Source organism: Triturus cristatus, chromosome 2_2, assembly GCF_964204655.1.
Source record: "Triturus cristatus chromosome 2_2, aTriCri1.1, whole genome shotgun sequence".
Classification (NCBI taxonomy): domain Eukaryota; kingdom Metazoa; phylum Chordata; class Amphibia; order Caudata; family Salamandridae; genus Triturus; species Triturus cristatus.
This window is the reverse complement of record NC_140582.1, coordinates 103,224,764-103,250,910: the sequence shown is the minus strand read 5'-3', so window position 1 is coordinate 103,250,910 and position 26,147 is coordinate 103,224,764. Positions and strand designations below refer to the sequence as shown.

Sequence of the window (26,147 nt, the reverse complement as noted above, 5' to 3'; positions counted from 1 at the left end):
CTAAAGTTACTAGGACAAGAAGTGGTGGCCCTTCTGCAAAAAAAGGCCATAGAGAAGGTTCCTCCCTCTCAGCGGGGAAAGGGAGTGTACTCCAGGTACTTTCTTGTACCAAAAAGAGATCAAGAGCACAAATTCAGACCTATCCTGTACCTTCGATCGCTGAACAAAGTCATCTTGAAAGAGAAATTTCGCATGCTGGCGCTTCATCAAATATGTCCACATCTGCAAGCAGGAGATGGGATGTGTTCAGTGGATCTCCAGGATGCGTATTTCCACATTCCTATAATTCCCCGTCATCGCAAATATCTGCGATTCGTGGTTGGCAGCAATCACTACCAGTTCAGGGTGTTGCCCTTCGGACTAAAATCTGCCCCACGAGTCTTTACCAAGTGCATGGCGGTGGTAGCGGCGGCTCTACACAGAAGAGGTCTATTCGTGTATCCGTACTTGGACGATTGGCTCCTGAAAGGGCCATCCCCTCAGCAAGTACAGAGCGACTTCCGAATGTGTCTATCTCTACTCCGCAGGCAAGGTCTGCACGTGAATATGGAGAAATCGGTTCACCGGCCTACTCAGGTGATCTATTATCTGGGCTCCACTCTGGATACAAGCCTAGGAAGAGCGTTTCCTTCGGAACAGAGACTTTCAGCAATTCAACAGAAGTGCAAAACTCGTCGGGCCGTTGGACGAGTTGTCTGGAGACAAGTGACGTCTCTGCTAGGATCGATGGCTTCTTGTATATTTCTCATTCCCAACGCCAGGCTGAGAATGAGACCTTTGCAACAGGACCTAGAGGACAAGTGGGACCAAGCATCGGGTCTCTGGGAAGACCGTATTGTGCTTTCACAAGCAGCAAAGTCGTCCATTCTATGGTGGACTCGACCAAAGAACTTCTTAGTAGGAGTCCCCTTCCATCAACCTGTTCCGACCCAGTCCTTGGTAACAGATGCATCTCTACAAGGGTGGGGAGCGCACATGGATTGCCTACAGATGCAGGGACGGTGGTCCTTCAAGGAGCAATCCTACCACATAAACATGTTGGAGCTGCGAGCAGTCCATCTAGCTCTGAAAGCTTTTCAGCCCGCGATCACGTCCAACTTGATCCTGATCCAAACAGACAACACGACCACCATGTATTACCTCAACAAACAGGGTGGTACGCGCTCTCGCCCGCTCTCCCTGGAAGCTCAAACGATATGGCACTGGCTTCTAGCCCGAGACCTCTCCATCACAGCGGTGCATTTTCCAGGGGAGCGAAACGTGCGAGCAGACGCACTCAGTCGGCACTTCGAAGATCAGCCAGACTGGGTGCTAAACGAAGAGGTAGTGGCAGAAATTTTTCATCAGTGGGGGCAACCTTCCATAGACTTGTTTGCAGACGATCAAAACAAAAAATGCCACGCCTTCGCATCCAGGTTCCACCGTCCATGGACGAGGGGGAGTGCTCTTTTGATGGATTGGTCCGGTGTATTTGCATACGCCTTTCCTCCCTTGCCTCTGATCCCGAAGGTGGTATCCAAGCTTATCCGATCCAACATGTCCTTGATCCTGATAGCCCCAGACTGGCTTCCTCAGTGGTGGCTTCCTTACAGATCAGACCTACTGACCAAGATGGACGGGAAGATTCTACACCCCTCCCTTCCCTCACTGAACTTGGCAGGATGGCACCTGAGGTCCTGCAATATGGACTTTGGAATTCACCGCAGGACTGTATGCATATACTAAAGGAGGCAAAGAGACCTTCCACAAGGGCGTCCTACTCCTTTAAGTGGAAAAGATTCTACTTATGGTGCACTCGTAATCATTTTAATCCTACTACAGGGCAGGAGGAGGTAATTCTTCCTTATCTCCTGTACTTGGCTATATCAGGTTTAAAGTATTCCTCGATCAGAGTACACTTAGCGGCCATTACGGCCTACAGAAAGTCTCCAAACCAGCCTTCCTTTTTTCAACTACAGGTGGTCAAGGATTTCCTACAGGGGTTGAAGAAAGTGGATCCCCCTATTTGGCCTCCTTCTCCTCCTTGGGAGTTGAATCTAGTCCTCTCTAGATTGATGGGTCCTCCTTTTGAGCCCATCCATAAAGCCACGTTGCAGCATTTGACATGGAAGACCGCTTTCTTAGTCGCGATAACATCAGCGCGCAGAGTAAGTGAAATCCAAGCGCTGTCTTCCAAAGAGCCATATACTATCTTTCACCACAACAGGGTAGTGTTAAGAACTCACCCTGCTTTTTTGCCAAAAGTTGTCTCTGATTTTCATTTTAATCAGTCAATTTCCCTACCGTCTTTTTTTCAAAATCCCGCTACTCCTGCGGAAAGGTCACTCCACTCCTTAGACCTTAAGAGAGTGCTCAAGTTCTATTTGGAGGGAACGAAGGACATAAGAAAATCAGAACAATTGTTTTTCAATTATGGTTCCATGAGGACAGGCTTCCCAGCTTCCAAAAGGTCAATTTCCAGATGGATAGTGTCCTGTATAAAATTGTCCTACCAACTGGCAAATAAACCCCTATTGTTATCACCTAAAGCACACTCCACTAGGGGGAAAGCGGCTATAATAGCTTTCTTGCATGACGTTCCGATGGCAGAGATTTGCAAGGCAGCAACCTGGAGATCGGTACATACTTTCACATGGCATTATTGTCTTGAATCCGATTCCAGGGCGGATACTCAAGTAGGCCAAGCCTCCTTGAGAAATCTGTTCAGATATCTGGGTTTTCAAGTTTAGTTATCTGAGCTTGATTGTTAATTGTTTTTTTTCCTTTGCCCGCAGTGGAAGAGGTGAGGCTCGCTATTCTATTCTAGTGCTTATGACTATTGATTAGGATCGCCTGGAAGAGAAGGATTAGTTACTTACCTGTAATCCTAGTTCCAGGGGTATCCTCATCAAAGTCATAAGCAACCCTCCCGCCTCCCCGGGCAAAGGAACCTTATTTTTAAGGAATTATCAACTCTTTGTGGCATGGCTTTGGGTCACCGCAAAGAACAACTGACCTAACTGTCACCCCTGAGGCATGATGGGAAGCTAGGGGTCATGGCTGCCTTAAAGGCACGGTGCCAGTTTATTTCTATGTTGCTACGAGTTAGCTTTCCAGCCTTTCTAGGCTGTAGTTTTCTGCAATGCAGCCTGTGAGCTGTCAATGCTTTCAGTCCTATCTGAGGGATTGTGCTAAATGCTAAGCATTAAAACAGTTTTCCAACATGCTTTGCTGTTGTTTATCCCTGGTTTTTAACCCCTTGGGTGCCAGGCCTTTTCCCCCTCCTGTGCCTGGCGCTTTCCATAGTGGGTGGGTTTCATGACGAGATAGTCTCGTCATGGGCACAGCGCGACTGTGCTCCATGACGAGACTATCTCGTCATGGGCACAGAAGAGGTTAATATATTGTTTATAATATACAGGGGAGTCCTTACAGCATTATTCAGCTCTGGTTGTGAAAGGCTGCATTTGCTTTTTTATTATATATTATATATTCAGTGAAAAAACCATAGGTTTCACACACGTTATAGTTAGCTGGACATTTCACTCATAAAACAACAATGAAATTACCCCGTTATAGTTAGTTAAGCTAACTATAACTCGCGCACCCGCAATCCACTGCTGATGACGTCACATATTACATCACTCATGACATGGTCAGTGACATCACTCATGACATCTCAAAAATGACATCACTGATATCACTGTGAATGTGTATTTTTCAGAAAATTAAATATGTTTTATATATGTATATCTCACGGACGATGGAAGAATAAATGGGTATATAAGTGTCTAAATGGATGATTTGTTTTTGAAAAATTGATTGTATAACTGACTGATTAAGTGTATCTTAGTGAATATATGGCTTACAGAGTAATGTTTAAATATGTAATTATCTGTATCAGTCTCTCACTTTGTGTATAAGTGGCTGCATGGGTTGGTGAGTAGCTACATGGGTGTTTTTATAGGATATTAGGTGGGTTTTTTTGAGTATCAGTCTGAGTGTCTGCATGGTTCGGTGGGGGGTATTACGTAGTGCATAGGTGCATGAATGAGTGACTCACTGGTTGTATGTGTTGAAGACAGCATGTGTGCAGGACTGTATGGGTGGATGAGTGTGTGTATGGGTGTGTTAGTGAGTGAATGACTGTCTCAATAGTGTCTTTATGAGTAACTACATATGTTTTAAACTACTATATGTGACTATTGGTGTATATAAGTGAGTATATGTGAGAGTGAGAGATTGAAAGAGTTCCTGTATGAATAAGTATGTGTTTCTATAAGTGATTGTTTAAAAGACTAAGTATGTGTAAGTTTCCGTAGAAGTAAGTGTGGTGGTGTGTGTATAACTGTATATGCAAATAAATCTGTTTGATTCTTTATTTTCATGAGTGAGTATGTGTGTCAGTAAGTCTGTGGATGAGTGGCATTGTGTAGCAGGATGTATAGGTGTATGAGTACATATGATGAATGAGTACATGTATGAGTGACTGTACAGGACTGTTCGTGAATGTGTGGATGTATATGTGGATCTTAGAATTACTGAAGAGGTTGTTGTAACTGGTATTGGTATGTCCATTTTTTTGAAAATGTTAGTCTCTATTTTTGAATGTTTGTTTCAAAGGTTATATTAGGGTGAGAGGAGGTCTGCCACTCTGTCACAAGAATGATGTCATCAGTGATGTCATCTGAGATGTCATCAGTGATGTCATGAGTGATGTCACTGACCATGTCATGAGTGATGTAATATGTGACGTCATCAGCAGTGGATTGCGGGTGCGCAAGTTATAGTTAGCTTAACTAACTATAACGGGGGAATTTCATTGGTTTTTTACGAGTGAAATGTCCAGCTAACTATAACGTGTGTGAAACCTATGGTTTTTTCACTGAATTTGCAAGGTTTTTTAAATGCTAATTCCTAACTATAACGTGTGTGAAACCCATGGTTTTTTCACTGAATTTGCAAGGTTTTTTAAATGCTAATTCCTAACTATAACGTGTGTGAAACCCATGGTTTTTTCAGTGATTTTGTATGGTTTTTTAAATACAAATTCTTATATTAAACATGTGATTTTTTGTTTTTTATTTGCAAGGTTTTTAAAATTTTTTTTTTTTACTTTATATTCTCTTTAAACACTATGCTTAAATGTTAAAAATTCTGCAATATATTATTTTTTCTCATTTTTTTTTTAACAGGTAAGATATATTAGTATAACATAGTGATTCTTTTTTTCCAATTATTATTATTTTTTTTTTTTACGTGCGCGTACGGTAAGCTTACGGTAAGCGTACGGTTTACATAATGTACGTAGTATTTCTATTCTTTTTGCGTATGGTTACGCAATTTACGTAGTCGTGCGTACTGCGTACGCGGCGCGTAAGCGCATACGCTACACGCGCACGTTACGCGGAAGTGTTGGGGCGTGCCTGTTATGCGCATGTGCGCGTGTCTTTTATACGCGCATGCGCACTTTTACCGTAAGCGCTCCGTAAGCGTAACGTACGCGCACGGTGGGTCATGTGATCAAGAAACAAAACTTTTGATTGGTTTAAAGTACTTTCAGTTCTAGAACTGTCCTACACCACACCCATTCCCCTCATTTCTGCTTGTGATCCCTTAGGAGAAGGAGCTGAGTTGTCTTTGGGATACGATGGCAGACCAGCACTCCTCTTCTGAGAGTGAGGCTAGCAGCACCACCATCAGGCAGAGAAGGAGGAAACAGAAGAGCTCTTTTATATGGGAGTATTTTACTTTTCCTGAGGGCGAGAAAAAAGTAAATGCTGCTTTAGTGACTTGCAAGCTGTGCCAGCGTGTACTTTCTAGAGGTAATCCTAACAAGAAGTATTCCTTCGGGAATCACACTATGTTAAGACACCTTGAGGATGTACACCCTAGGACACATGCTCGACATACTAGAGGAAACCCTTCAGTAAGTCGAGCAAGCACATCCACAGCAGCTCAGCCGAGTCCATCTTCGGCAGCTCAGCTGAGCCCTTCATCTGTGGGGGCAGATTCACCTTTTTCTGGTCCTCTGGAAACTAACCATCGATTTGCGAGGGTTACAATGCGGTGCTCAAATTGCCATGGTCTAATTGTTCGTGGGGAGACCAGTGTTCCCCTAATTAACAACAGAATAGACCAGCACATTTGTCCTACCAGCTAATATTCCCATTCTTCCTTTCCTCTGTCCCTACATGAACACAACGGCTCTTTTAAGAGCCAACCTTACCTCTCAACTTTTTAACATTTTTTCTCAAAAACTTTTTTTTTTTTTTTTACCGTACGCGTACAGTAAGCGTATTTTTTTTTTTTTTTTTTTAAACACTAAAAAACAATTACCACATTACAAGGTCCTTGAGGGATTAATAACGAAATACTGAAAATCTGTTTGAGGAGAAGTGGAAAAAAGGGATCATCACATTTCTGACTTACCTGACCCACCCAAAAATGTAATTAGAAAACAGTATTCCTCATTTATACCAGTACACCTTAATTTATGGTGAAAACATAGTCCATAATATTTTACATGTTCCTTACATTTAAATTTCTCCCAAAATAAAAAATGATAAACACAACTTCAACAAAAGGAATTCCAATTCTATTATTCATTTCTTAATTTACCACATACATCCCCTCTCAAACTCATAACTCACCTTTAAAATTAGTTAGTTGTGAAAGAAATGTGACACTCAAACAGCAGATTATCAGAGCCAGGATCTCTGTTCTGTACACCTCTCTCCTCTCAGCAGAACCAGATAATGGCAATGTTTCCCTCTCTTTTTCCACACATATACATGTTAATTTCAAATCTCAGTGCTTCCCCCTTTTTTTCAAATGTAATCACACATTTCTATTGGATGAAAACCAACCCTTTTCCAAAAGTACCCTTCCCCCAAATTGACTTCTGCCTGCTACCATAGCAACAGCTCATGGAACACTGCTGTGTGGAATTAGGTCAGAAGTTCACCACACAATGTTTCATTTCCAAACAGCAAGAGTGCTTGACTTTTCTAACCTAACAGCAAATCCATAGTACTGTTCTTTGGTAACACATTTTTCTGTACCAATACAAAACATGCTTCTATAAATTGACACATACAGCCTAGTTTTTAGTGTAGAATGGTATGAAACAGCCAATGAGTTCTTTTTATTTAAAAAAAATATGTATGCCTCCATTTCCAAACTGTCTTTCATTTCTTTTTCCCATTCTACTGAAATACACCTCCTGAGTGCATCTAGATCTCCTTGGAAGATGTTCACAGTGTGGATTGTAGGGCACAGCTATGTCTTCTGGAGTGAAAAGTATGCAGAGGAAACCGGTATGGTGAGAGACCTTGCTTTGCCAAATGTAGACATTAAATGGATTGGTCAGAGAGGGTTAAAGTGGCACCAATTTATGCCATTGGTGAAATCCTTCATGCAAATCCAACACCCTAACCTCATAATAGTGCACTGTGGTGGCAATGACCTAGGCACTTTGACTGGGGTAGGTCTAGAAATGCTTATGAAGGACACCTTTGCACAACTGTTTTCACTTTTCCCTAAAACTGCCTTTGCGTATTCTAACATATGCCAAAGGCAAAAATGGAACTGGTCCAATCATTTTTGTCCACAGATTGAGAAAGCTAGGAAACACGTCAACAAATCTGTTTCTGCTTTCCTCCGAGACTATGGTATGGGTTCCATTTACCACAACAACTTGCGTTACAACATGCAAGACATTTATAGAGGAGATGGTGTACACTTCACTGATGAAGGGAACAGAGTCTTCCTCTTGAACCTTAGACTCTGCATCGGTACTTACTTGTAGGTACCACTAAAAAATCACTTCATTAACACAACGGCTCTTTTTAGAGCCCCCTAATATCTAAACACTTAAATCTGAATTTTATTTCTTTTTTTTTTTTTTTTTTTTTTCTACCGTACGCGTACGGTAAGCTTACCGTACGCGTACTCCGCGATTTTTTTTTTTAAATTAATAAATGTTTTTTTCGTACTTTTGTGTCCTTCTTTGACCCCCTTTCAAATGTTAGGGGGTCTGTAACTCTCTTCCTTGCCCCCTTTTCACGTTATCTCCCTTTTTTTTTCTGTGTGAAACAAACGAAATGGCGGCCGACACTTCCTGATTTCGTCCGATTCGAATGTTTACAGTCATGTGACAACCAATCAGATTTGAGCTCGCGCACGGCACCGTACGCGTACGGTAAGCTTACGGTAAGCGCACGGAGCGCGCTTACAGATATATATATTGATTTAAATGCTATTTTCTCAGGAACTACTGAACAGATTTACACCAGACCTACAAAAGGCACTTCCTTGACCTGAGGACTACCTCTCTGCCAAATTACAAGTAATTCTGTTCAGCCGTTCGGGCTGTAGCTGTGTCTAAAGGTCCTATGGAAAAATGCATGGGGAAAACGCGTTTTGGGACCCCCCTTTTTCTCAGCCCCCGCTTGACGAATCCCCCCGAGACTTTCAGGGTAGGAGCAGAGCGCCCCACCTATTTTGAAAATTTCGCGAGCATTCGTCAACCGGCGCCAAAGTTATTCCAAATAGAATGTTGCGGATTTCCTATGGAAACATGGTCCTAACTATAACTATCTACTGGCGACCGCCAGTAGATAATATATATATATATATATATATATATATATTTTTTTTTTCTGCTAAATATATATATATATATATATATCTCCAAGTTACAACAGCTCCTTCTGGACAGCTAGCCCCTTGGAAAGTGGCGTACACGCCAGCGGAGCAGCTGGCAATCAAAATTCCACAAATTCAAAGATACGTGCGCTCTCAGGCCAACAAACGACAGATCCAGAATATGATAGTGACCCGGTTTATTCCACAATAAACCGGGTCACTATCATATTCTGGATCTGTCGTTTGTTGGCCTGAGAGCGCACGTATCTTTGAATTTGTGGAATATATATATATATATATATATATATATATATATTCACTGAAAAAACCATAGGTTTCTGGCACGTTATAGTTAGGAACAAGCATTTAAAAAACTTTAGAAATTCACTGAAAAAAACCATAGGTTTCAGGGGCGTTATAGTTAGCTGGACTTTTCACTCGTACAAAACCATTGAAATTCCCCCGTTATAGTTAGTTCAGCTAACTATAACTCGCGCGCCCACAATGCACTGCTGATGACGTCACATATTACATCACTCATGACATGGTCAGTGACATCACTCATGACATCACTGATGACATCTAAAATGACATCATTCTGTGAATGTGTGTTTTTCTGAAAATGACATGTTTTATATATGTATATCTCAAGGTCGATGGAAGAATAAATGGGTATATAAGTGTCTAAATGGATGATTTGTTTTTGAAAAATGGATTGTATAACTGACTGATTAAGTGTATCTTAGTGAATACATGGCTTAGTGAGTAATGTTTAAATATGTAAATATCTGTATCAGTCTCTCACTTTTTGTATAAGTGGTTGCATGGGTTGGTGAGTAGCTACATGAGTGTCTATATAGGTTATTAGTTGGTTTTTTGAGTATCAGTATGAGTGTCTGTATGGTTCGGTGGAGGGTATTACGTAGTGCATAGGTGCATGAATGAGTGACTCACTGTTTGTATGTGTTGAAGACAGCATATGTGCAGGACTGTATGGGTGGATGAGTGTGTGAATGGGTGTGTTAGTGAGTGAATGACTGTCTCAATAGTGTCTTTATGAGTAACTACATATGTTTTAAACTAGTATATGTGACTATTGGTGTATATAAGTGAGTATATGTGAGAGTGAGAGATTGGAAGAGTTCCTGTATGAATAAGTATGTGTTTCTATAAGTGATTGTTTAAAAGACTAAGTATGTGTAAGTTTCTGTAGAAGTAAGTGTGGTGGTGTGTGTATAACTGTATATGCAAGTAAATGGATGTTTGATTCTTTATTAGCATGAGTGACTATGTGTGTGAGTAACTCTATGGATGAGTGGCATTGTGTAACAGGATGTATAGGTGTATGAGTACATATGATGAGTGAGTACATGTATGAGTGACTGTATAGGACTGTTGGTGAATGAGTGGATGTGTATGTGGATCTTAGAATTACTGAATAGGTTGTTGTAACTGGTATTGGTATGTCCATTGTTTTGAAATTTTTAGTTTCTATTTTTAAATGTGTGTATCAAAGGTTATATTAGGGGGAGATGAGGTCTGCCACTCTATCACATGGATTAGCTGAACTAACTATAACGGGGGAATTTCAATGGTTTTGTACTAGTGAAAAGTCCAGCTAACTATAACGTGCCTGAAACCTATGGTTTTTTCAGTGAATTTCAAAGGTTTTTTAAATGCTAATTTCTAACTATGCCTACAGAGATAGGATATGTGAAGAAAGAAGAAAAAACGCACAGAAAGAAAAAAAAGAAATACAGAAAGAAGCAACAGAAGTCCTCAAAGACTAAGAAAAGTCCAGGAAAAAGGATAACGTGCAGAAAGAACAAACAGAAAAGCAGAAAGAAGCCTTTTTGCAAAATCATCCTGTACCCTCAACTTTTTCAGACGGATACTGGTGGTAACTGAGTCTGACTAACCAGTCCTAGAGCCAGTGCTATGTTAAAAGACACTTAGAATACAGTGAAAACACCTACATACACTAAGGAACATTATGCGTTGGGGTCCCCCTGTGATTAGGATGACCTCCTCTGTAAGCCCCTAGTATATAATAGGGCAGGGGATTAAAACTACCTCTTAAAACGCGCCACAGGGCGTGTTTGCACAAGTCACCTCAGGCCCCGTCCCCTCCCTTCCCAACTGTGTAAACACGCCCTCTGGCCGTTTTAAGTTGGGAGATTAAGTCCCCTTGAATCCTAAGGGTCCCTAGGGTCAAACTAGCCCACTAGGTACCTCCAGTAAGCACCACAGAGCTGCGTTGCAGAGAGGTGTAAAAAGGTGTGGCCTCAGAACACCTGTCTGCAACGCAGCTCCCTGGCGCATACTGGAGATACCTGTTGGGCTAGTTGGCCCTCAGGGACCCTCAGTATTGAAGGGGAATTAATTCGCCAACTTACAACTGGCCAGGGGGCGCGTTTGCAGAGTGCTGCAAGGAGGGGGCGTGGCCTCCGGCGCGATACCGGTCTTTTATTTATTATAATTTTTTTTTGAAGGAGGGCTGTGTGGCCCCCCCTTTTTCTAATTTATTGGCCCTGGGGACCCCATCACCCGGGGCCTGCACCCTAATTTTTTTTGTTGAAAAAAATACATTTGGCCCTCCCAATGCCTTAATCGGCCCCGGGGACCCCAACCCCCGGGTCATGGCCTTTTTTTTTTTTTTTTTAATTCTTTAGGAGGGGGGCTGCGTTGCCCCCCTCCTCAAGCCACTTATGGCCCCGGGGACCACATCCCCCGGGGCCGGCCTTTGTTTTTTATTATTTTAAAAAATATATATATTTATAGAAACACCTAGGACATGCTGGACAAACCGTATGTTCCAATCACCATGACGATTTGCGTGATATTCATTAAAAGGCGACTATGCATACAATGAATCCACGTTTAATGTATTTACACCGCTAATGAAGCTCTTACATGTCTGACGCCCTACTGTGCCTAATCCCGGCGCCCCCGTCGCTGGGTACTCTCCGAGTAGACACCCTTGTCGTTTATTCATACAAACATGGGTATCTATTTACGGGGACATTTAATACACACGCACACCAAGCCATTCAAAGGGGATTCGACAAAAATTCGACCAAACTATGCAAGAAACCCCCCTCACGGTTAATAAAACACACATCCACCACCGGATGTGTAATACTTTTTATTTTACTCTCTGGAAAGGACACAAACCTCACTTGAGAGTCACAGCGTGCTCCTGGCTGAGCCCAATGCTGTGTTACACCCACCAGTGCCCGCCGTGTGCCACACACCTCTGTGTTGTATTCCACCAGCTAGTGCATATGCTATGACACTCTCTAGCCCATGTGCACTGTAACACCACCCCGTGAATATGTCATGCCACACTTGCCTTCGCACGGGTTATATTGCCCCATCTAACGTGCCTTCCTCGATGCCTATGTTATAACGCACAGTGCTATGCCATACATATTACAATCTGGGATCCATATCTTTGTCACAGTGCATATGCAACGTTACACTCCCCAGCAAATATTTTATATTACAACTTTAGAGACTAGTTAGATTACACAACACTGCCCTGGGCATATTACACTCCAAGGCGCATATCGCATAGCACGTGCTAGTGCCTGTGCTATCTCGCGCTCTCCAATGAATCTGTCATTGCGCACACTGTATTGCATATTATATTTCACGCCCTGGTTCATCTTATATCACACTTTTTGGTGCATAGTTTATACCCTATACTATATCTAGTTTTGATTTTCAGTCGTGCTCTCAGGACTATGTTCTATATAACACTGCGTCCACCTACCCTTTTCACGGGCATTACATTTTGAGATGGGGGGTGGAAGGACAGGGGGTGTTTCTGCCAAGTGAGCCCGGAGTCACAGTCACAAACGTTCTCTTCTTCCTGAATAAAAGTGAGATTATGCTGCATACTTGTTCATATTTTATATAGTTCACACAGACACACATTTTAAAAACAATAAAGTTCCTAATACCCACCTTCTCTGAACACTTAGCTTGCTGCCCCATCCACCTCCTCCCTATCCTCTGTTGTCTGAATCCATGGACTAGCCTCCTCCCTCCTGCCATGCATGGTCTGATGTGCTACCACTGCCCTCCTTTTAGCATGATGTACCAGTCCACTCCTCCTGCCCTCCATTGCCCAATTCTACTGCCCATCATTGACCTCCTGCTTAGCCTCTGTGCTTAGCTTGCTGCCCCTATTCTCCTTCCCCCTGCCCTCCAATGTCTTTGTGCATGCCCCTGCTCCATCCTTTTTGCCTACCGTGTTCCATGGACCTGCCACTCCTATCTAGTCTGAGTGTTCTGTTGAGCTGCCACTCCCCTCCCACCTGCCTAGCATTGTCAGATGACTGTAACCTGTCCCTGCCACCTCCACCCTGCCTGTCCACATGCCATGCCCCTATCCCCTTCCTCTTGTCCTCCATGGTCCATTTTACTGCCACACCCTTCTGCCCTCCCTGGTCTGTTGTGCTGCAACTGCTCCTCCTGCCTGCCCCGCGTGGTCGGTTGTGAGGCCCCTTCCCCTGAACTCTCTTGTCTGTGCCCAGGTCCTGTCCCTCCCTTCTATCCTCCATGGTCCTTTGTGCATGCCCCTGCACCCTTCTTCTTGCCCATCATAGCCATTGTGCTGCCACTAACCCTCCTGCTTGCCATGCATGGTCTTCTGTGCTGCCATGGCCCCTCCCACCTTCCCTGTGTGGTCAGCTAGCTGCCCTTGACCCCCTCCCACCTTCCCTCCATGGTCTGTGTGTATGCCACCATAGTCTCACTGTTGCTCTCCATGGTGTGTCTTGTTTCTAGTGCCCATCCTGCCTGAACTCCATGGTCCTCTTGCTGCTCCTGCCCTGCCCCCTTGCCCCCAGCCCTCTGTTTCCATGTGCAGACCCCTATTCCCTCCCTCCTGGCTTGTCTGTTCCATTGTAATGCCCCTGATCCGTCCCTCCTGCCCTTTATGGTCTGTTATGCTGCAGCTTTCTCTCCTGTCTGTCCATTATGGTCAGCTAGCTAACATTGCCTCTTTCCCCTCTGTTCTCTGTTGTCCATGTGCATGGTCCTGTCCCCTCCCTATTGCTTTCTATGGATTGTTGTGCTGCACTCCCGTCCCGCATGCCCTGTGTGGTGTATTGTGCTGCTGCAAACCCTGATGCCTGCCCTGTAGGGTCAGTTTGGTGCACCTCTCTGTCCCTCCTGTCTTCTTTTATCCAAGTCCATGTCCCTACCCCAATTTCTCCTGCCTACCATGATCCAATGTACCATACTTGCGAACATTTTGAACTTGGTAAGAGGGAGATTTTGGAAAAAAACTGGGGTATTGATTTTCCCCTTTGAGTTACATTGAAAAAGAGGAGATTGTAGACAGGAGACAGATCAAATAAAGCCCATTTGAGCTTCAAAACATTGGACGTTTTCTGGCTGAAACGGGTCTGTTGGCATGTATGGTTGTACTACCACTGCCTCTTCCTTCTGCCCAAAATGGTCTATTATATTGCCACAGCCTCTCTTGCCAGTCCTGTATTGTTGGCCCTGCCCCCCTTTCCACTGCCCTCCATAGTCTGTTGTGCTGCCACTGCCCTTCCTGCCTGCCCAGTGTGGTCAAATTGTTGCCTCTGCACTCTCCTACCTGCCTTTTCAGAGTCCGTGCCCCTGGCCTCTGCCTCTCAACAGTATCCCAATGAACAACTAGATTGCTAACATTCTATATTTATTACAAAAGTGTGGAACGCCTGACGTAATCTTGATGTAATCAAAACTGTAATACCTAGAGCATTTCGTTTAGAAATTACATATATGAGAGGGTCTTATTTGCATCAAAATTTTGGTTAGTGCTCTAAAAAACTAAAATGAGGACATATTTTCTGAGTTTTCAAATAGCGACAAAGAACTTTTAAATTATTTGTAATCTTTGTTTTTTTATCCAATTGACCGCTTGATTAAATGGCTTCAGGTGTGCCATACTTTTGTCATAAGTAAGACAGTAAGCGCTGTAGTTGTTCTTAAGAACACTCTGGGGCATTCTGTCATTGGGCTATACTTGGGCTACATCTGGGTGATATTTGGGCTACATTTGGGCTTTTTTGTCTCTGGTGGCCATCTTGGGAGATTTATTTGTTATGAAGTTTCCTAATTTCTTAATTTACTGCAGTCTCCTCAGTAGGAAATACTTTCAGTTTTTTACTTTGGTTCCATCAAGAAAGCATTCAGATGTGTCACACATTTGCCATAAATTCTGAATGTTAGCGCTCTAGTTGCTCATTAGATCACTGTAGTAAAGCTACTGCTCACCAGGGAAGTCTGCTGCTGGTATTCAAAATGAATGTTTTAGTCTGCATGTCAGAATTTTTTTATGAAATAGAAGAGGATTTGAGAAGTCAAAATGTGCCCTAATTTTTCTTTTTGCAGCACTAATCATAATTTCTATGGCAAAATGAACCCCCTCATTTTGTTCCTTTGTAAATTAAATGTTTTAAGTGTTGCCACTTTATTCCAATCAAGATGGCTTCAGGTGTGCCATACTTTTGTCATAAGTAAGACTGTTAGCGCTCTAGTTGTTCTTTAGAACACTCTGGGAAGCTGCAGTAGAACACAAAGGATCAACTGACAGTCTCTGCCCTTGTTGGATGTACATGTTTTAAAGAGAATGTCAGACTTCATTCTCACATGACTGAGGAAGATAACGTGAATTTACAGAAAATATGCTCTCAGTTTAGCTTATAGATCACCTTCCAAACCTCTGTGGGAAAAGCATGAGAAAATAGTTTTCTCTCAAACATGATTCATGATATCACAGCAGAAGGCTTTTTCACATGGTAAAATCACCTTAGAACACAACACAATTCCTAAAATGAGTATGGTACCATCAACAAATGATTTATAATGTAACTACAGTCTTAAAACCTTCTATTAACTGCAATGCTTTTTAATGAGGTGCTATTATGTATATTGGTCCCAAGATGGCTGCCAACACTTCTTGGATGAAGTACTGACAGCCAATCAGATTTCACGTTGAGATGTGTGGTTAGGCTCCGCCCAGATATATCTATCTTTTTAGCTCTAATTTTCTCAGGAACGCATTTACACCATTTAAGCAAAAGGCATGAGTCTGAACTGAGGACTACCTCTTTGCCAAATTTGGTGTAATTCCGTTCAGCAGTTCGGGCTGTAGCTGCGTCAACAGGTCCTATGGGAAGATGTATGGGGAAAACGCGTTTTGGGATCCCCCTTTTTTCTCGGCTCCCGCTTGACGAATCACCGTGATAGGAGCGGACCGGAGCTGGCCAAAAGTTTGAAAAATTTCGCGAAGATTCGTCAATCGGCGCCAACATTATTCCAAATAGAATGTTGCGGATTTCCTATGGAAAATAGGTCCTAACTATAACTACCTACTGGCGACTGCCAGTAGGTAAAATATATATATATATATATTCACTGAAAAAACCATAGGTTTCACACATGTTCTAGTTAGCTGGACATTTCACTCGTAAAAAACCATTGAAATTCCCCCGTTATAGTTAGTGCAGGCAACTATAACTCACGCGACCGCAATCCTCTGCTGATGCTAATACTGTATTTAGACACTTATTTGCCCATGTCTTCTTCCATTAAATTTTAGCTATACATATATTGCAAATATTTTTTTTTCATAAAGACACATATGTCATCAGCAGAGGATTGCGGTCGCGTGAGTTATAGTTGCTTGCACTAACTATAACGGGGGAATTTCAATGGTTTTTTATGATTAAAATGTCCGCTAACTCTAACATGTGTGAAACCTATGGTTTTTTCAGTGAATTTGCAAGGTTTTTTAAATGCTAATTCCTAACTATAACGTGTGTGAAACCTATGGTTTTTTCAGTGAATTTGTACGGTTTTTCAAATGCTAAGTTACTTTACGCCGTTCGTGGCATGCGCGCCCACTTCACGCAGTTCGTTCCGTGCGCGCACGGTGAGCACGCGGTGCGCTTCGCGCACCGCGCGCCCACTTTACGCAGTTAGTGCCGTGGGTCATGCCGTGGGCCATGTACGCACGATGCGCTTCGCGCATCGTCCACACACGGAGGACATATTATGCGCTTCGTTGTGAAAGGTTATCTATTAAATGATCAAATTATACATTGGCCATGCACAAAAGGTGCCCTTCGGGCGCATTTTGCACACGGGGTGTGGAAAATGTAGATAGTTTTTTTTTTTTAAATTTACGGTAAGCATAATCGGCGTTTTTTCAACAAAAAAAAATGATTTTTTGGCCTTGGGGGTTCGGTTGGGACACCCTCAGAATGGATAGGTGGTTAGGAGCTGTCTAGCCTGCCCCTTTTCATGTTATCCTACTTTGTTTTTCCTCCCCCCCTCAGAGTGCGAGAGAGAAAATGGCGGCCGATACTTCCTGGTTTCGACCGATTCGAATGTTTACTAAGATCTAACAGCCAATCAAAATCGCACTCGCGCACGGCACCGTACGCGTACGGTAAGCTTACCGTAAGCGCACCGTAAGCGCACCGTAAGCTGCCACAGATATATATATATTGATTTAGATGCTATTTTCTCAGGAACTACTGAACAGATTTACACCAGACCTACAAAAGGCACTTCCTTGACCTGTAGACTACCTCTCTGCCAAATTTCAAGTAACTCTGTTCAGCCGTTAGGGCTGTAGCTGTGTCTGAAGGTCCTATGGAAAAATGCATGGGGAAAACGCGTTTTGGGACCCCCCTTTTTTCTCAGCCCCCGCTTGACGAATCCCCCCGAGACTTTCAGGGTAGGAGCGGAGCGTAGCGCCCCATTAGTTTTGAAAATTTCGCGAGAATTCGTCGACCGGCGCCAAAGTTATTCAAAATAGAATGTTGCGGTTTTCCTGTGGAAACAGGGTCCTAACTATAACTACCTACTGGCGACCGCCAGTAGGATATAGATATAGATATAGATATATATATATATATATATATATATATATATATATATATATATATATATATATATATATATATATATATATATATATATATATATATATATATATATATATATATATATATATATATATATATATATATATATATATATATATATATATATATATATATATATATATATATATATATATATATATATATATATGTCACATATATGATTGTGTTTCCGGGGTCCTGCGCATGGAAGGGAATATTCTAGTGCTTATGACTTTGATGAGGATACCCCTGGAAGAGAACTAGGATTACAGGTAAGTATCTAATCCTTCCGTGTTTTTACTTTCAGAACATGTAAAATGACATGTTCTGCCCGTGGGGTATGTTGCACCCTACCTTAGGACTAAGGGTTGGCAGAATTTGCGAAATTGACTTTTTAGCAAATTATCGCGAAATTGCACAAAATCTCTGCAAGCATGCAAAACTTTCGCGAAGAAGCAGAGATTGCTTTTCCGGCCCGTTCACGATGTGTTTTTGCGTGCTCACGGGGAAATATATGTCCAACTTGCCCATGCGGTCGCTAATTTAGGATTTGTTTCAGGGGTACCCTCATTTTTTCAAACATTGTCTCCACAGCCTGTCTGTGCGGGGTCTGTTCTTTTTACTTGGTTTATCAAGTTTTAACATTAGTCCAATTAGTTCTAATTTTTTCTTTGTCTATCTTCTCTATTCGGTTTATCTATTCACAATATTAGTCTAATTAGTTTCATTCATGCTGTATGGTGGCTTATCCTTTCTCTTTTTCCGTCTTCAGACATTACTCATTTCTCTGATTTGGTAACTTTACATGTCTCCTTTCCCATCTTTTCTCCCTCTAGTCACTTATCATTAGCTTCCATTTTATGCTTTCCTTTGAGATAAAATTCCTTTGACCACTAAAGTCAGCCCATAACATGGAGAGATTGCTCACATTTGGGTTCTCTGATGAGGACTTTGCGTCCCTGATAGGAGACTCTGGTGTAACCACTAATTCGACCTCTGCTACTATGCGAAACAATGAAGATATTAAAAAAATAACAGCCCTTAAGAAAAAAACTAAAATAATTGAGTTACACAGCCAATTTATGCTAGAATATTTAAAAGCAGGAGTTATCCCTCAAGGCCTCAGAGTACGCAACATACCTGGGCTCTTTGTACAGATACGACGATTCCTTGAAAGGTGGTCCCTAATAGCTAATAGGTGCTCTCGAGACCTAATGATTCTAATTGTAGAAACAGGATTCAGCATCTACAGAGCCATGCCTAAATTAATTTATTGCTTCTTACAGATCTAACATAGATAGAAGTTAGAACCTATATGTACTTCATGTTTAGAACCATTGCCCATATGTGGTTTTTTGAAAAAGTTGAAATTATGTCTAAATATTTGCTAACTACATGGGCGATATATATATTTTTTTCTATTCTGACTTATGTGGGATATATGAAAATATGCAATGATGATTTGTAATCTTTTTTATAAACACACATTGTTATGAAATAAAGAAAATCATATTTTTGTACCTATTAGTACATGTATACATTTCTTTGTTTGCTCTTTAGGTCCACTCTATTTTAATCATTCTTCCTAAGTTGTTTTGCTTGCAATTGTCACTAATGGGCGTGGCCATCTTGCTCGCGATGCTTATTTCTTGTTCGCGATCGCAATGACGTGTTCGCGATCGCAAACTCTCGCGGGATAGCGCGACTAGCTACCAACAATCCAACATCTTGTGGCGCGCGTGAATGGATAGGAAAACTCATCGGCGAACGCAGGGACCCGGTAAGTCGCGACCACGAGAATGCATTTTTAGAGCGCGAGCAAGAAAAATAATTCCGTTTCACGGCAGGTTGCAACAGTTTTGATATTTTTGCGCTCTCCGCGGAACGCGAAAATGTCAAAATATCGCAAATTCCGCGAACGGAACGAAATTTACCGCCCAGGCCTACTTAGGACTCCATAGGCCTGCCACAGGGGTGACTTCCACATACACCAGGGGGAAGTTTGGCTGTGACATTACCTTAAATGGCACAGTGGGGCTAGTATTTTAAACTGCTCTTCCAGCCTGTAAATAGTGTCCATTGGTCGCCCCTATTGTATCCTTACCTGTTTGTAATAAGCATATCTTCCCAAAAGAACAGAAATCTGTCTCGGCGATAAGACCCTGTGCGCATCCAGTATGGGCACAGGGGACTAAAGGCAACAAAGTGGCAATTTTACTTAAGTAGCACACTAGAACTTGTTACATTAATATAATTTCGATCCGAGAATTAAGTCGGGCTTAATGTAGCAAGGAGTTTGATATCTTTGATGGCCCAAGTTTGTCGCTCTGTTCAAAAGTTAGCACAACTGAGGGGTCAGCGTGTAACTCATTACACGCCAATTGGGAAATCAAGCTTTTCCACAGTAAAAATGACAGTTCCATGTTTTTACTTTCAGAACATGTAAATTGACATGTTCTGCCAGTGGAATATGTTGCACCCTACCTTAGGACTCGATAGGCCTGCCACAGGGGTGACTTGCACGTAAACCAGGTAGAAGTTTGGCTGTGACATTACTTTAAAAGACACAGTTGGGATAGTATTTTAAACTACTATTCCAGCCTGTAAATGGTGGTCTGGGAATCTCGTTTTACTCATGTCACACCCAAGGTGGCACAGCTCGTGCTTCAATACCTGTGGGACCCTCTAATTTATGTATCCTGGGTATTATTTACCAGGGACTTAAAGGTAATAAAGCTTAGCCAATTGGGTAAGAGCCAATTCGACATACTGTTTAAGGGTAAGTGCAGTGAGGTCTCTGTAGTGAGGTCTGAATAGAACAGCTGTCAAAGTGGAAAAACCAGCAGCATCAATCCAAAAACCTGGGGGGTGACCATACAGAAAGAGGTATCCCCTAATTAAGTGGAAAAAATGAATTTGGCAACAAAGGAGGGATGGGTCATGGCACACATGTAAGGTATGGGGCAGGTGCACCAGGAGACAAAGTGCTATCTCTGTTCCTTCCCAAAAGTCTTGAAGCATCTTTAGGAGGATTTTTTTTCTCTCAAACTTGCAGTGTAGTCTTAAACCACTTGTAAAGGAAGGAGAGCAAGAACCAAGAGTGATGAATCGCTATAAAGGTAATTTAATATTCAAGTCAATTGGATTGAGAATATTGTTTTTTTCAGTAACATGCCCTCTAATTTTCTAATACCTCCCATGACTACTACTTTACAACATATCTGCTCTGAAGAAACTAAAATACATCTATTAAATAGATGCCTCTATTTATGCTTTAAAGATAATTACATTTTGGTTATGAGTACTATCTATTTGTATGTGTATTATGATACTCGTATGTGTGCTTTTCAAAAAAGAAACATTAGTTGTGCTACGGATGCAAATTAGTTTTTTCACTGGATACGCTTTATAGGCCACAGCCATATGATGAGCAATTTGGTGCCATTGACAGACTGAGATACCGTTTTGTAATCTGAAAATTCTTTTGGGGAGAAAAATGTATCTTGTGGCTTTCACAATCTTTGCTCTTCATATCATTGAACAAACCAAATTGATTTTTGATTATTTCTTTGACAGATCGATGTTTCCAGTGCCCCCCACTGTGGGCCCAACGTTCAGCTTTGAACTTGATGTGGAAGATGGAGAGGTTGAAAACTATGAGGTGAATATTTGGAGTTTAAATACATTTTTGTGCTGTGCATCATTTAGCAATTTTTATTGTTAATATTTGTTTGGAGGAATGAATTTGCAAACTCGCCTTTGTGAAAAGAACATTACCATGTATGGATATGGGTCTGCATTTTTAGATTGAGCCTACTAGAGTGTGCAAGCTCTATTGCAAGACATATTGTGGCTTGCCAAGGACATAGAGGGGCATAGGACGCTCACATTGCTTACCATTGGTTGGATTTACTTTTCACTTGTTTGCCTGCTTCTTATTTCTGGCCCAGCTTGTCATTCTTGTGTTTGTCCCTCTTCTGGAGCATTGCCGTTTAACTGTCTCTTTGAGAGTTATTTCTGCTTCCACTACTTGCTTTTCAAGCACTATTTTTTTCTTTTGTCTGATGCACTCCATTAGAGCGTGTGTTTATAAGCCACCTCCCTCTTGCACATCTCTCCTTCTGCACTGTTTTTACCAACTGCTTCTCCCCATCCTCCTCCCTCTTGCTTTCACCCATGTGGTTCTCCCCATTGCTTTCCCCACCCCTTGCCCTCTATGTTGCCTTCCCCAAACCCCGTGGTGCTTTCGTGTCCCTTCCAGCCCTCCTCCCCTGTTGCTTCAGCATTCCACCCCCCACCTTCCTCTGTGTTGCTTTGCCGTTAGCCCCCACCTTCCCCTGCATTGCTTTGTTCATTCACCCACCACCACCCTCCATGTTTCTTCTGCTCTCTGCCCGCTAAAAAAAAAACTGGTAACTAAAAAGATAAACATGCCCACGCTACGTGGTGCACATGCCTCTAAAATTATGCGTTTGGATGCTTTTGCGGTTTGGGGGGTGTTCTTTAACTTTGGCCATACTGCACGCTTCATAAATATTGTGTAGCATTGATAAAAACCACTGTCTAAGCCAATAAGTCACTAAGAAAGAGCTTTTGGCTTTGCCAAAAATTGTTTATTGAGCTTTTGTACTGTAGGATATTAATATATAAAATGTATTATATGCATACTTAAAACCATTGAAAGAAAATGCTGCCTTTCAAAATAAATTCTGTCAACATCTGTGCACGTCTTTGTAGTGAAGGTGTGACATTTCACTATTCAGTTGATTGCATGACAGAGAACGTTGATTTTATCTCCTATTTAGTACATTTTGGTGATCAACATTTTTAAAACAAACTAAAATAGTGTAAGATATAGGGAATGGTCCGATGTCCCTATGGTCACATTCCGGCATCCTCTGACAATAAAGGACTTAAAAACTTTTTAAAAATAGACTTAATGTTTTCAGTTTGTTTCTAAGTACTTAATATGTTTCTCTACTTATGCTAAGTGAAGGAAATTAATTATCTTCTTTCAAGTGGTGCTAGTCCTTCCCTGTTTCTTTATCTTAAAGAAAGTTTTACATGATTTAATAACACCATCTTGAATTTAGAAATGAATAAAACTGTTCTGAATTCTACAGGCATTGCTGAACCTTGCCGAAAGACTGGGAGAAGCCAAACCACGTGGGCTAACAAAAGCAGACATTGAGCAACTTCCATCATATAGATTTAATCTCAACAACCATCAGTCAGAACAGACATTGTGAGTACTATGTTTGCTTATTGTGTCCTATCAATTATTGGCAGAAGTGATGAAGGAAATTATGCAATGCTTATAAGGCTATAGATATATAGATATGAAAGAAGTCATTGGCACAAACTTCGAAGTAGGCAAGTGTTCGGGGTTTGTAAAACTTAAACACACTATGAAATATGCGAAACCTACCCATCCAGAGTAGAGGTAGAATGCCATCTGTGTGTTTTCGGGGGACTTTTAATAATGTATGCTGCAGGGTAAAGGGTAGGACATTTTTGGAGTGAACCCAATTTTGTGAAGACTTTTAGTTATGGTGAATTTTATTACATTTTGCAAAATAATCTGGGAATGGAGTTCGTAGGTTTACCAGAGGAAAATTGAGAGATTATTTTTTGGATCACCTTGTAAAACGATCGCAGCACCTTCCAGATTTTTACTTCCTCTAATCCTTTCAAGAAAGAAGGTAGGAGATTAAATTGCTTTGTAGGCTGTCTTCCAAACTTCATAAGAGCTGCAAGTTCTTCCGTACTCCTAGGCCACTCCTGTGGATCCGTATGGAATTTCATGAACCAATTTCTGGAATTTGTCTCTAGTAAAAAGCGAAGATTTCCAGGGGATTATTAAGGAGAGGATGATTGCCACCCATGTGTGATTGGTGTGACACATGATAAGGCTGACAGGGCTTAAACAGGTGTATGTCTGGTGTTCATTTTGATTGCAGCTCACATCTTCCAGATCCCGGTCAGTACAGAAGATGTTAGATCTGCCTTTTAGCAGCTCCCCCTTTTTGTTTCTCATGGTGATTTGAGATCCAGCAGATGAAGTCTGATGCAGTGTACCTGAAGTCAGTTGATAAAGAGAAAAACTAATTTTCAAGACAGCCATTCAAACTCTTTAGTAAGGGGAAGCAGTGTTCACATATTACGTTTTGGTAAACGCAGCTCCAGTAACTTTGTTAGCAACAGCAACAGTCTTCATCTGCTACAGGAAATACTTCTAAAAAGCAGTGATTCCATCTTATTCATTATTGTATCTTTCATAGATTCACATGCTTGAATCATTCCCCGTCGTCGAGGTGGGATTCCCGCTGTACTATAGTAAAGCAGTATCGAATAGTATAAGAGGCTATAATGGCAAATCAAAGACATTTTAATAGCCTATCTACGTCATTTAAAAAAAAAGGACCAAACTTGATCTATAACCAATCAGGCGACAGCACCCTCTTAGAACACTCCCAACAGAGGCCGGATCCTTTAGATTTTTTACCGCACATTGTGTGCAGGGAGTCTCCTGAGCTCTGCTCAGCTATACCAATTCATATTTGTTACATTTCATCTTTATTATTATCACAGAGGCAGTTTTTTAAAAAAGGGGCTGGCTCTCTAGACCCCGTGGCGGAGTTAATTGTTTTCCTCCAGATACTCCTTTTAAGGTTTTATTGAATTATTACCAAAACAGAAACTGCTTTAAAAGGGTTCTCTGGACCCTGTTGCTGTGGTGAAGTTAATTGTTTTTCTTCCAGATACTCCACTTAAGGATTTATTTATTGTCTCCACCCTTATAAGGTAAGAGAGAAGAACATTCCTATGGCGTCTAACGGAATACATGTCAAATGAGGACGGCACCAAAGGAGTACGGTACTCAAGACGCTCTTAATGGTCACTAAAAGACTCTTTAAGGGTCAGAGAAGGCTATTTCATAGGAGAAACGCAAATACCTCTCCTCATGAACTTTACTGTTGGTGCCTACAGCTCTTGCGGTTTCCTGGAGTTCACTCTACATAAATGCACCTTAATCCATTTTACAGCAAGGCGTACATTTTTAGTGCCTCGTCGACGCCAATGACGTCTCCATATGAGTCGACTGTGACACCAAGGAGGCCTTGACGTCGTCAGCTCCACCTAACTGTGGTGTTGTCGAGGGCGGCCTCATCAACATGTTTCTGTCCACGACGGCCCCATTGCATGCTCCACTACGGCGTTGTTTGACACAGTGTTCTGCTGTCATCACGACAGTCAGCGGGGTCACTTTTTCGACGGTGGTATCTGGGCTCAACGCCGGTCACCATCGACAAAATGTCTACAACGCCACCTCTGCATGATGCTTCACGGTGCAGCGACGGTCGTCAATGACGACCTGACGACGTTCGACAACGAGGTAAGAAATGGTGGTCTAATGCTTGCCTCCAGCTACAATATGGTACTGTAAAAATTGCAAAGGGCTGTACTAAAGAGCACGTTCATGATGCTAACAAAGCTGACACCTCCATGGTGCCTCTATTTTCAGCATAGTGTCAGGGCTTATTTATATGAATTTTGGCAGAGGAGATGCCATAATCACAACAGTGTTTCTTTCAGGATGAAGCTTTCCACACCCTTTCAGAGGATATACCACTTTGCTAGGCTATTAGGTGAGGTAGAGACATGTTACAGCCTTCATATTAATTGCGCAAGGATTCAACTGATCTGAGCGTTAATTTATAGAACAGACTATGTTTCAGTTGTCCATAATTACAACTGGTGTAAACTCTATAACATATGCTCCTCGACTTTCATACTGTTGCCCGTGGCTGGGATCCCTATCACTGAAAGGTTCTTGGGTTTACAAGAGGTTATGTGGCCTAGCAATGAGAGATATTGTCTGTAAACCTGAGATCCCGTGTTCCAGTCCCAACGTTGGCCGAAAAGCAAGTTATTCTGGGCAGTGCAATCGGTCTTCCCACCTGTGCCTAAAATGTATGTGACCTCGAATTATGTAACCTGAGGCTCTTGTAAGTACTTCAAGACCCTTGGGCCGAGGTAGTGCTTAAAATAAATTTATATATATATATATATATATATATATAGATATCTATATTTACTCCAGTATTGGAACTTTCATAGATTCCCATAGCTTGTATCATTCCCCGTCGTCGGAATGGGAGCCTCGGTAAATCAAAAATACCATAGCAGTAGGTACAAAAGAGAAAGAAATGCTTAGACCGCATCTCATTTTGTAGCATATCCACCTCTTTTTGTAAAAGAGACCAAAATAATACAACAACCAATCAGATTAGCCTCACCCCATAGAACCCTCCTGAGAGAACCTCAGATTTTCTACCGCACGTTGTGCAAGGGAGTCTCCACTGAGCTCTGCTCAGATTTCTTTTCAACTGTGTTTCAACTGTTTCTCTTCAGCGTTCTTCAGGATGTCTGACAAGGAGAAGAAGGCTTTATTCAAAGGCTGTGCTACCTGTTCAAAAAAGAGGCTTTATGTGGAGGACAAACATAAGGATTGTATTTATTGTTTGTACCCTGACCACAAGGTCACCGACTGCAAGGTCTGTCGGACCTTCTCTTCAAAGA

General features: G+C 41.9%; 1 protein-coding gene across 1 annotated transcript in view; it reads left to right on the top strand.

Annotated features, from left to right (window-relative positions):
- RNF38 (ring finger protein 38) overlaps nt 1-26,147 on the top strand; it is a 655,055-nt gene that overhangs the window by 505,499 nt on the left and 123,409 nt on the right. The window contains exons 9-10 of the mRNA XM_085641112.1: nt 21,141-21,225; nt 22,688-22,809. Coding sequence (XP_085497238.1) covers nt 21,141-21,225; nt 22,688-22,809 — 207 coding nt within the window. The remainder of the gene's footprint in view (nt 1-21,140; nt 21,226-22,687; nt 22,810-26,147) is intronic.